We start from the raw sequence: 12,160 nt of genomic DNA on the forward strand, positions 1-12,160 counted from the left end.
ATGAAAATTTTAGGTTTGTCGGTCGATCTCTTTGCTATACTGCAGACAGCAAAAACTGTTGATGTCGTACCTATTTCACAATGTTTTTATCTGCACATAAATATGAAGGACTACAAACACGCTCGTATTAGCTCCACGGTATAGTGAGCTCGCCATTACTGAACTTGGAAACAAACCCGTCACGACAAAGGCTGACGACGACAGCAGGGAAAGCGAAAATTAATAGACTATGACCATTTACAGCTAACGATTTTTCATAGTTTGTTTTTGCCGCTTTTTTCAGGGCGTATAAAGCGGACAGCGAAATACATTCGATAAATTAGCATTCAATGGCTACCACCTAAGCTATCAAGAAGAACAAAAACAGCACTGCCGAACCTATGGATAGTCAAGAGTCAGGATGACGGAAAGTAGGAGAGACTAGACCTTATCCTTTGATAGAAGGCGGTCAATAGAAGGAAACAAAAACCAAGCAAAGGTTCATTTATTCATCAGTACCACGTGCATATAGAATGTGGCAATAGAGCTATCGTACATAATGAGAGTGGCGAGCTAGGATACTACCTACGTGCATTTTAAAAAGTAGGTAATATTTAGAATAGTCTGGCTAGTAGGCAACGAAAGCACGCATCCATAAATATAAATCATGAAGATGTAGCACACGATACCACTATAACATGAGAGCCGCAGCAGGCTGAAACTTGTATATACTTTTATCATGTGAGTCTATGAGGCTTCTGTATTGCTTTGTTTGTTTTGTTGGGCGAGCTCTTGCGTCGTCGTCAGGGCTTCAAGCTACGCGCATCAAATTTGTGATTTAAGGGTGCATTGCGGTTGGAAGGAAACAACGTAGTGTAGTAGATGTTCTAGCATTAATATTGCAATACGCACTGTGCATAAAAAAAATCTAACAATTTTTTTTTTTTAGTTATATTTGGTGCAGTAGCAATTTATCTATTATTTATTTATTTAATGCATATTTATGGGGTACCATGGCCTGTCAGTCGCTGCGTACCTATATATAGGGGGGAAAAAAAAGTAGAATCTTTTTGTTAAATTTTTCTTCGTAGAGATGAAAAAACATTACTCAAGCTGAGTAGCTGGTACCGGCCAAAGCGGTTATTCACTTGCTGCAATACTTGTATCCTGTTTTTGTATTCCGTGCATGTCTATTTTTTTCTAAATCAACGATAACTAGTTTAACCCTACGTTCCGTTGTGGCAAGATCATCGTCCTATTGTATAGGATTTTGAATTGCATAAGTCCTATACAATAGGATAAATAGTGCCCGATCAGTGCCCATGTAGGTATGGAAGTGACGAGAACATCTAGTTTCGTTGCAGCTAATAAGATAGATGACTGTTTGTTGTGTCGTAATCGGCTTCATTAGAAAAGTATTCATAATTCCTATTGAATATGTTTAATGTCACCTATTTTGTTATTACTCATGTTTACTTACTGAACAAAGTTCGCTCTGGGCAAAACGAGCTTTTTTTTTCCCAGGCACGATAGAAAAAAGCATTTCATTCCCAAGAGAGTTCCTCCTTCAATATGTATTCATAGGCCATAGCGCAAGGGTCGTTAGATCTCGCATAAGCGCCTAAATCCTGTATAGGCACACTTGGAAAAGTCAACATATACAAACGGTAATTTGCACAACATTGTTTAAATAAATCTAGTGCTTACCCAATTAACCTAAACATTTACTGTTCTGTTAATTAAAATTATTCTTATAAGCCAAGGCTTATACATTACGAAACGTTAATTCGATTTCATCTCCACTTACTACGAGTACGGCTACGATTCGGCGCTTAGAATACTCTAAGGTTGTTTTCAATACTCTATTCCACAAATCCGCGACCAGCTTCGTAAGTAACCGTGAGAAACTCGGTTTTAACACGTATACGCTAATTGACGTCTCGCTTAAGCGCGCCAAATATGAAAGATCAAGCGGACCTAAATTTCGGAACTTCCGTTAGTTCCACCACAAAAAGTCCGCTAAACTTTCACTTTTCACTCCATTTTGATACATTTTCTTATTTTGTCCACGAAATCCTTCTTACGGATTCCTTTTTTTCGAATTCTTTGACGGTCGCGTCGGGACTAGCGATAACGCGGGCTGCCGATTTCAAATTAGAAATCGAACACATTTGAGTTAATCACGGCTCGTATTCCAAAGACAAACTTCTCGCTCCCATTATAGCTCTGTTGCAGAATGAATCGGAATTTTTCTGACACCAAAAGTAGCGGACCAATACAGACCCACTACGATAAGAAACCGGGCAAATTGTATCCCAGTTGATTACCGGACGTCCTATTAGTGTTTGGGATAAACTGGGAGCAATGTTTATGCACCATTTTTTTATTCGATTTTCTACTTCGTATACATATGTCAAATTGGCGGATCGCCAAAAACTGTCCAGTTCTCCTTATTCTTATTATATGTTACGTTATGTATATCCTGTGTTCTTTTCCTTCGTTTCACCTCGACCCTTCTGTTTGTCTTTTGATTTACACTTTTTGTGATTTTATCCGTAAGAGATCAATGCCTAGAGCACCAGGCCTGCCTCACAAATCGCTTTCGGCCACTAGTGAGTCTTTCCCATTTTCTCTAAAACTATCATTTCTTTGCGAGGAAGTACCACTTCTAGAAAGGAAAAGCAATCTGTCTTAGTCTGTACTCCCTGAAACCACTTTCTGTCTCCTGCTAAACTTCCCGGTACAATCATTCCCTATTACCCCGCACTGCAATTCGCCACTCAGCCAGTATGTCCTTCCCAAACCTTGCGTCGAGTCATATTAAATACTTTGCTAACAATGTTTACAGAGTTTGCTTTCGCGTTATTTCGAAAACGTAGGTACGTTGCACGTTCTACACATAAGAGGCAAAGCCCTTCACTTTGATCGTTTCTGTGTTTCTCCTTTCGTTAATTTCCGAAGTCACTCAAAAACCGACGGCACTCAGTGCCACTTCAAGGGATCAAAAACGTCACTCTGATAGGCGAGAACATAACAAAAGCGAGAAATCTCATGCTCCTACGACCGTTTCCATGGTACCTTTCATTGTTAAATGCCTTATATATTGGAGCCTTTATTGGACACAGATTTATCACGTAAAGTAGAAAAGGTTGCAGCTTTTTCCTAGATATCGAGTTTTGCCCGGGGTGGGGCACAAAGCAATGTCCACATTCGCTCGGTTCTAATTCTAAATATGACAGTAGAATGATAGAAAAAAGTTAGTTAGAAATAGAATCGAAATAATTGCCCAACATAATGGACTCGCCTACCATTTAAGCGATCGCTTAAGGTACGACATTCATCAGAAGTGACCATGATGAAAGTAAGGACCCGCTGTCCTCGTAGAAGAACTTCACTTGTTCATTCTGTAAACATAGTATTAAATCGATCATGGGCCCATTGAAGGGACCCAATCAAAGAATATTATTAAAAAATGTCATTGAGTTCATGTTTAGATCACAATGCTTCACCTGTTTAATATTCTGTGTTCAGTATACAATAATGTAAGCATAATGGTTATAGCATGGTTTCATTGTGTGTCTCGACGCCTCCAGATAGGATAACAATTGCTATATTTCCAATTACCCGAAAAAAAAAACGTTGCAACGTCACACACTTGACGTACGGATTTTCCGTTAAACGTATGTGGAACAACTCGGTGCAGTGCCAGAACTGGAGGATGAGTCAACCATTTCGCCAGCCAGTGACGGTCTGAATTTTTGAGTCATCACGACGGCAAAAACAACTTATTTCGAGTCCAATCTAAAGCTTGCTAACCTATACATTTTTTAAGGACTATAACGTCACTGTGTTGCTTGGTGCCTTAGCGAATCGTAATTGTATATAATATAGAGCGCCTTTCGCAATATATGGTCATAAATAGCCTTAAAAGTAAACAATTAATTCAAATAAATCACTCCTCATTAATACAGATATACAAACGTTTCATTATTATTCAACTCTCTGCTAATTACTTTACCTTCTACTGCACAGATAAAGGTTGTTAAAATGTGGTAATGTCTCTATTGCTGCTGAGACTAGATATTACCATTTCTAATCCTAGAAAAACATCGCGTATTCTATCTGCAAGAGTGGCATCCACATTACGACACATCGTCAGCCTGATTCGACAAGGAACAAGAAGAGAAATGGCAGATCCAATACACTAAATTACTTTAAATGGGATTTTGATCAGCGTGGCCTTCTTGTCGATCAAGGGCGAGGCGGTGTAGGACCAATCTCTTTGTTATACTGTCAACTACGGGGCTATTAGCTTCAAGGCTCTTCCGACGCACAGCGTGCATGCCCTTCGCTTATGAAATGCATTTCACCGTAGAACACGCTATGGCAGGTCCGCTATGGCAGGCCAAATTATTTTTAACCAATCGTGAACTGTCAAGTGAATGGTGAGGGCAAAGGAGTCAAACAAGCTATGAAGTTCCTGCCCTACGTGCGGCCTGGTGTCATAGACAGGCGGAACAGTGACCTTTGAAATTTCAGTCCATACGGCAAATGAAAGCGGCTAATTCATGATCTTTCGTAGAGTATCCGATTTTTTCCGAATAAGTACGAAAAAGTTTAGTGTTCCCATTTACAATTCCGATTTACGGACTATAATCACTAAAGGATCCAATACAAGACTTTTCTTCGTGCGAGCTGTATGTACATTACATTCGTTTGGAATCAACTGGAAATATCGTCTGACACTTAGTACTGTCATAAATAAAAAATGTAATGCGTTATTACTTTTGGGCAATTTTTTTTAATTTTGCAGAAAACACATAGACAACCGCTATTCGTTCTTTATATAACCTTGTAAACTTAATTATATATGTATATGCGAGTTGTCTCTATAACTCTTATAACCCTCATATATATATATATATAACGTCTTAATAACATGAGCAAAAAGTAGCGTAGAATTTTCTCAGGTATTCTTGTTAGCACTCATTGTCGGTATTGAAACGAGATCCACTGTGTACATATGCCATGAATATACATGCCATTTTTGCCTAGCGTGTACACTGCAGTTTCAACAACGACGACACACGACTCTTCTCTCTATCCAAGTCATTGTAATAATGGCAAAAACGAAAAAACAGGCTAAAAAGAAACATATGTACGACCATCCCCAGGCATCCGCTACGCGGGACACCTAACAGGATTGCGTTCGTTGCTATTGCTCCTGATGTTTCGGCTGACAACATTTTGCCGAGACAAAAAAAATCGTATGCCTCGGGCTATAGTTCTCTTATGGGTAACGCTGTCAGCATAAAGGGGGGTGCATGATCATGCATAGCGGATTGATTACAACAGCGATGCACACATCGACCGTACACCTGCCCATGATCAGTTTCTCACCTGCAATAACGGTTTCGCTCACTCTGTCCGTTGTACTTTATGGCGTTATGCACTCATTCGTCTGACACCGAAACAAAAGTTGTTGCGCCCGGCAAAGGACGGTAGTGAAGCGCGACGATCAGTTCAAAGCTTCTACAGGACACATTGACCCACGGTCCTGTAGGGCAGTGGCAATGAATGCAGGTAAGATTTCTGGTGCACATTAAAGACGAAAGTCGGTTTTTTTTATTTATAGGAAAAAATACTTGCAAAATCTTTGGCCTATCAAAAAAAGTCATCACTGATCTTTATTGCAAAACAGTCAAAGGTGCGTATCATGATTTCAATTACGATTGTGAGCTCCGTGTTTGATAATTCCTTGGCGGCAGACACCGCCAAGAAGTGTAACCATTTACCGAAGATTTATCAATGTTGCAACGTGATCAAAACACACAATTAGCAATATAATCAGTGACAGCGATACACGCAGCAAAAGAGGGTATCGGGCCGGCCCACTGCCGTTACAATGATTCAAAATATTCAATCCGCCCACATCATCCTGCCAGTTCGTCGCTTGGCCCCTTTATTTATTTCTCCGAAATAGAAGCAAGGAGATGTCTAGTTTGGAATTCAAAAACCTATACAGCGCTCCTACACCGTACGAAGCCCTTAGAGACACGACTTCCGCTCATGCGGAAGGAAGGGCCAGCCACATCGTCGAACCTATTGGCAACGCTTCCCATGGCGTTCTCGGTTGAAGCCTAACCTACAAGCATACAGCCTTCGTTCGTTCTTTTCCGAAACCTTTTACCCCCAATGTATTTCCCCTGCTGCCGTACGGAAATCTCTGGTGACAAATGCTGTGTTTCCAATGGTATCAAATTAAAACAAGCCAGCTAGAGTGCTACTGGACACGAGCGCCGTGTTGCTTTTGACCTTCGACCCGGAACGAGCACAAAAAGGCTAAATCGTGATCTACCAAAAATACGAACACTGATTATTGAAGTAAGAAAAGTCTGCGTCGGGTTTAACACGAAGTTCAATACCCATTCATATAGCAAAACTTCCTATTGCACCATTAATTAAGACAATCTGTTCGCAAGTACATTCGGCGACCGCAAATACATAGTGCAACCTTCCAACTTCTGCGATTCACTTCTTCTAGCTAGAGACCAAGTTTGACCGAGGTTCTAGCCAGCGAACCCGATAAAGACGAGCGAAACTTGCATAAGCCTCCGCATTATTGGTTGTTCTAGTTGTATCGGTTATATGATTTGTGTCACAATTCTCAGTAACAAAAACGGATTGACAGATTCATAGTTAGCAAAGTAAACTTAAGTGTAACAAAAACCGTTAAACAAAAGGAACTTCAAAGTTCTTCTACGAGAGTGTGAAAAATAACCTTCCTAAAATTTGGCGAATGCAGCGGATTAGGCACAGGTCACAGAGCAACCATTAACCAATACCGAGGCAGCGCGAATGGTTGTACGAGACATTACGTTTTTTCTAGCCCATTTGATCCATGAATTCCGGAAAAGAATCAACGGTCGAAACGTTCTTCAATCGTATGACATTTTGTTTCCCTACCTGTTCGACTAACACTCGATTCGAAATACTGCGGCTCGAATATGGACATGTCCTATTCGAATCTTGCATATCCGTTTACGCTACACTTTGGATCAGATACCATAATTCGTAGGTGAACAATAAGCAAGTATCTACAAAGCGATAAGCACCACAGTACCATTTTGAAGAAACAATTAGCAATACGCTTTGTCATGGATGTGCGCCTAAGGCTCTAAAGGACGCGTTACACAACTACTTCCCGTTTCATTGCAATCAAACTTTGATCCCAATGCCCTTTTCTGTCCCGGCACTCGACAAATGCGATTGGCCTTCAATGTACCTTATCAAAGGAACAAAAGGTGCACAGCCAACGTAAAATCAACATACATTCTAAATACAGTGGCCGTTCCGTTACTGTACCACCATCCGTTCACTCGGCCCCCTGTTGATAAGATTCGTCTTCATTTAATCCACAACACAATATGATATTGCTCGAATCACTGTATAATAATGGAATACCTAAATCAAACTTTTAATTACGGTGACAAAAAAATGTCAAAGTTTGCCAAAAACACAATTAACTGGCAAATCTGCCTACGAATCACCTCTGCGCAACAGTTGGAACTCTGCCCACGTTTACGGCGGGCCGAATATTTTGGGGGTAAGACGAGAACGCTTTCCTGTTTTGTGCATTAGGTATCACACGCCTGTACGCAAGTCGCGACTTGTACATTTCGTTTTACTGCATATACATAGGACCTTGAATGTTGTGGATCTATTGCCATCTGGCGGCATCAACGATTTTCCTTCCGAATATTGATAATGATGCTACTGTTGTGATATTGCATACAAGGTCTTAAAATCCTTGCGCTCGAAACAAATAACATTACATTGAATGGTTCCTACAAGCGCGAATGAACGAACCAGCTAACAAACTATCCCTGCATCAATTAGAAAGTGATCGTACGATCGCGGTCTCATCATTACAACACCCGAATCAGTTTGCGCGTAAAAGATAGGCCATAGGCTCGCACGCATAGCTCATTACAATTTCGTTTTCGCACCTTGTGTGTCCGGGTCGGAATCTTACCGCCGCTATCTATCTTAGTTGTTTGTCCCAATGGTTGACTATTAGTGATCGGTAGGAATTAAAGGGAATTTGGCCACTAATCACCGCCATATCATTGGCTGTTTCTTCTCTTAGCCGAGCCTCATTCCCCCCTACACGTCTCAGCTAAATTTCCCAGGTTATACATACAACTATCAATTCTCAAAGCGGTAGTCTCTCCGACAAGCGTACCTTTTCCGAACTATTACTTTTGTTTTTAGCAAACCTCACAGGAGCATAATAAAGTAGGTGATTTCCGGATGGAAAGTCAAACAGACACTGCCAAATTGTAAACACCTACCTTTCTAGACCGATTTCTGATCTCTTATCCTGCCCCATTTGCGGAACCGTGCTTTGAAGCGTCGGTCTTCCCTGTTCTTCTGCTGCCTCTTCCCGCCAATCGATTCCTAAGTCTTACTTATTTCAGCTTTCGACCGTAGCCTTGAACACAGGGGCCCTCTTCGATTCTCTCTTCCATATTGAATTGTATAATTGGAGTGATTCTCTTCGATCTCCTCGTACCTTTTCACCAGATCAGTCGGCTAAAGAGTCGTTTCATCGGTACCAACTGTACCCCCTGAGTTTTAAATGATTTCGCTTTTTCCGCGTAGAAGCTTTAGGTGCATCTATGAGCGCAATTTTTTGGTGTTGTCTTTCCCACAGGTCCTAGTTGGTACCCTGTTATATCGGCCAGTCCGGTCCAAGCCAGAATGTCTAGATCCCGTGTCGTAATATTGATGTTGCCGATATCGAAATAGGCGGGGTCGTTACCATTATACTCAACCCATAGCCAACCTTTATCTACAGCGGGACTGTCGCGCACATCGACGAACTCATTTTGGTAGACCAAGGCCGCCATCGACTGAAGCCAACTTCACTCACTCAAGGCCGATCCGTGAATACAGTCTCTCGCTTCCACTAAGAATGGACGATGTTCGATGGACTATGTCGTAAAATGCGATGTACACCCTAGAGCTATAAATAGATATATGCGGTCGTTCATAGCTGCCATAGAAACAAGAAGACAGAAACCAAGCCGAACGCTTACTACGGCGAATAGCACTGTCGGAGAACAGCGGAAGAAGAAGATTCACAGGGATTCATCGAGTACGTTCGCATTCCCCGTTCAACGACATTTAGGTCAGCCAAATCGCCAACATTAACTACAGACACCCAATAAAATTCGTCGTTAACGATTTCATGAATACGTCCTAGTTCGATCAGAGTCAGATAATTTGGATAAACGCTGTCAGCTTTCAGATCGAGATGTCTTACAAGTCTTCTTACCTCGAAAAGAATCGATGCGAAGGGGTTCCCTGAGGAAATCTCCCTAAGCAGTTGACATCAAATAATAGATTCGGGCCATACGCTGACGAGATAAGCGGTGGCAGACGGATATGTAGGTAGGTAAGCAGGCAGATACCTTCTCTTGCTGTAGCTTACGCACTATTTAACACATTTCCCTTACCCGGAGCGAGTCAGAATAACATATGAAAGGAAATACAAAAACAGGCTGCTGGTAGCAGTAGAGAAAAATAACGCAAAAAAAATGAAAGTGAAGTAACAAGAAGGAATTTTCAAGGTTACGATATACGAAAACGCACGTAAGAAAGAAGCTGTCCTACGTCGGCTGCAACTTGGTAAATGTTTGTATATGTGTTACCACCTGTGTCCATCCGAATAAACGGGTGAGCAAAAAAGCCATGCATGTCACACTGAAGGATGAGCATGTTCTAGCACAGGCTTGGGTAAGCTTAAATGACTTCGTGATCGAATCTTGCATAAATTTACACAAATCAAGTTTCAGTATAAGTAGAGATATTTCTACGAAAATTGTCTTCCACAGGTCAAGTTAGAGACCTAGTTAGAAATTCTTCATGAAAACGGATTATGAATTACTGATCTGGTGATCCGTTTTATTCTAGATTTCATTAGATTCATCGAGATTCATAATTATTGAGATGTGTATCCAGTCATATTTTATGGTACTAATATTGAAAATACTGCACGAACACTGGCTGTCAAATGTGGTCTTTATCATCGCTTAATATCCGAAGCTGGCCGCGGCCTTGGCATCTTCATATAGTAGGTATCAAATGAATCCTTAAATAGGCGGGGTATTCTCGTTACCCACGGCAAGAGTCATCTAGTTACCGTGTCTCTTTTTCTATGCGTAAAAAGACAGATAGGAATGTCCAGTCACAGCTGGACCGACTGACTATTCCACTGCGAAAGCTAAAAAATAGCTTTTTCTCTTTTTTTTTTAGAAGAACACTCGTTAATAATTACACGCTTTTAATCGAATCCCCGTAACGTTCCGGCTTCATTTCTACGATCCTCATGGAAAATGAGCTTTAGAGATCGCTGCAAGAAGACGTAGAGCGAGGGGTTTCATTGTCGGGATTATGTGGATGACCCGTTCAATAAGACTCTTGGCCTTAACACCCTTTTCCAACATTCAATGGGATTTCAACCATTTTCGATCAAGAAAGACAAGACCACCACCAGAAAGGACCGCTCGTCCATGCCAGAAGCCTTCTCTAAAGGTAAGCCTGTTCAGACAGCGGTACTGAGCCTTATTTTTCTGGTGGACAATTCCCGTAACTGCTCTGTGCCACATTTCAAGGACAAACAACCGATTGACTAAAAAGAGAAACGTACCACACTATTACAAGTGACTATTGCTGGCTTTAAAAAAGAACCAAGGTAACTCCGTTGAGGCCAATACCAGGAAGTGTTCTATTGTTCAAACAAACTGAAAGCCATCCAAAGGAGTCGATTCAAATTATTTAACGAAAACTTTTTATATTTACGGGACAACAAGAGAACGTTATGTCTTTCTGCCTGTGTCAGTTCTCTACAATTAATCGGCCCCAGTTAGCGCGATACGTTCCCATAATAGGTTAATGAGTATGATATTTTCCCGCTAATGTTAGAAACACGCGATGGTCTAGGTTCAAATCCGGGCATAGACATGCTTCGTTGCGTGCTGAAAGCCAGCCGTTTTATGGAATCCTTAATAACCAGTGCCGAAGTAATCCAGTAATCCAGTGCCGAAGGTACAACTTGAAACTTTTAGTTTAGCTAGCGCCAGACGTTGTTACGGAATGAGCCATCAGGTCATCATAGAATAATCTTAGGTTCTGCAAGGTTCCAACCCTTATGATCAGTATTCGAGCGTGCCTTCTTCAGTATCGAGGCTAGGCTCCGAAGAAGTTATCTTTCTCCACGGCTCACTGCCCCTACCCATACGCATACCCCCGGTATTGGATAATGCTATTTGATAATCTCTTTCACCATGTCCTGTAGAAGGTCAGGTACATCAGAGAACACGTGAAAATGCTTTGATAAATATTGTAGACAAAATTTCTATAGTTTTCAAACATATGTAAATTTGATTGGTAATCAATAAATAACGATTCAGATCTTTTATAATAAAGCAGAACCGTTAGGCTTTCGGCTTGAAGTTATTGTTTTGATTGTGTGTTACATAGTAAAGCGATATATTGAAAATTTAAAAGCATTTGCCTGCCTAGGGTATTCTGCAATTCTCAATAAGATACCCCCACGACTGTAGGTCCCCTAGATATTGAATAATGCGAAAAATGCTCACAATGAATTTTTTGTTCAGCTCGGGCATTTTTTTGGATGGAAAATTCGGCGTCATCCATTCAGATGTAGATAAACAAGTTCTGTAATATTGCTTCTCTATCATCACCTCCTTACAAATTTTATTGCTGAACCAGCAACATATAATGAACGTATAGAAAATAATATAATGAAAATGGCGACGCCCGTGTTGCGTGACGCTACTCCGATAGCGAGCTGCAGCCACCAAAAGCTAGAAGGTAGATGTCTTTGAGAGCTACATCAGCTTGACGTAACGTTGGACAGTATGACGTTTCTATAAAAGCACACACCTTGTAAACGGCTCTGTGCGGCTCTGCGTCCGATCTCGCAGTGTATGGCCACTGTTATACTTCAAGCGAAAGCCTGTCACGGCAGATAATGGACCAGGGATATATCTACCGCCCTGTCTCTCGATGCTTCGAAAAAACGTAATCCTATCCTATTAGCGAACGAAACTGAAACGGGATTGTTCCAAAACGACGAAGGAAGCGCCTGGCT

The 12,160-nt window shown here is 41.2% G+C and overlaps 1 protein-coding gene across 4 annotated transcripts in view; it reads right to left on the bottom strand.

Annotated features, from left to right (window-relative positions):
• Positions 1 to 12,160, bottom strand: part of Crk (Crk proto-oncogene, adaptor protein) — an 83,141-nt gene that overhangs the window by 36,543 nt on the left and 34,438 nt on the right. For 2 of the 4 annotated variants that reach the window (XR_015314853.1, XM_086972364.1), the window contains exon 1: positions 8,334 to 8,386. The exons of the other annotated variants lie outside the window; for them this stretch is intronic. Coding sequence is in view for 1 of the 2 variants with exons in the window: in XM_086972364.1 (XP_086828490.1) it covers positions 8,334 to 8,371 (38 nt within the window). In the remaining variant the exon portion in view is untranslated. Of the gene's footprint in view, positions 1 to 8,333; positions 8,387 to 12,160 lie in introns of those variants that run through there. 4 annotated transcript variants of the gene reach the window in all.

Source organism: Varroa jacobsoni, unplaced genomic scaffold (assembly GCF_002532875.2).
Source record: "Varroa jacobsoni isolate VJ856 unplaced genomic scaffold, vjacob_1.0 scaffold_1445, whole genome shotgun sequence".
NCBI classification, from domain to species: Eukaryota; Metazoa; Arthropoda; class Arachnida; order Mesostigmata; family Varroidae; genus Varroa; species Varroa jacobsoni.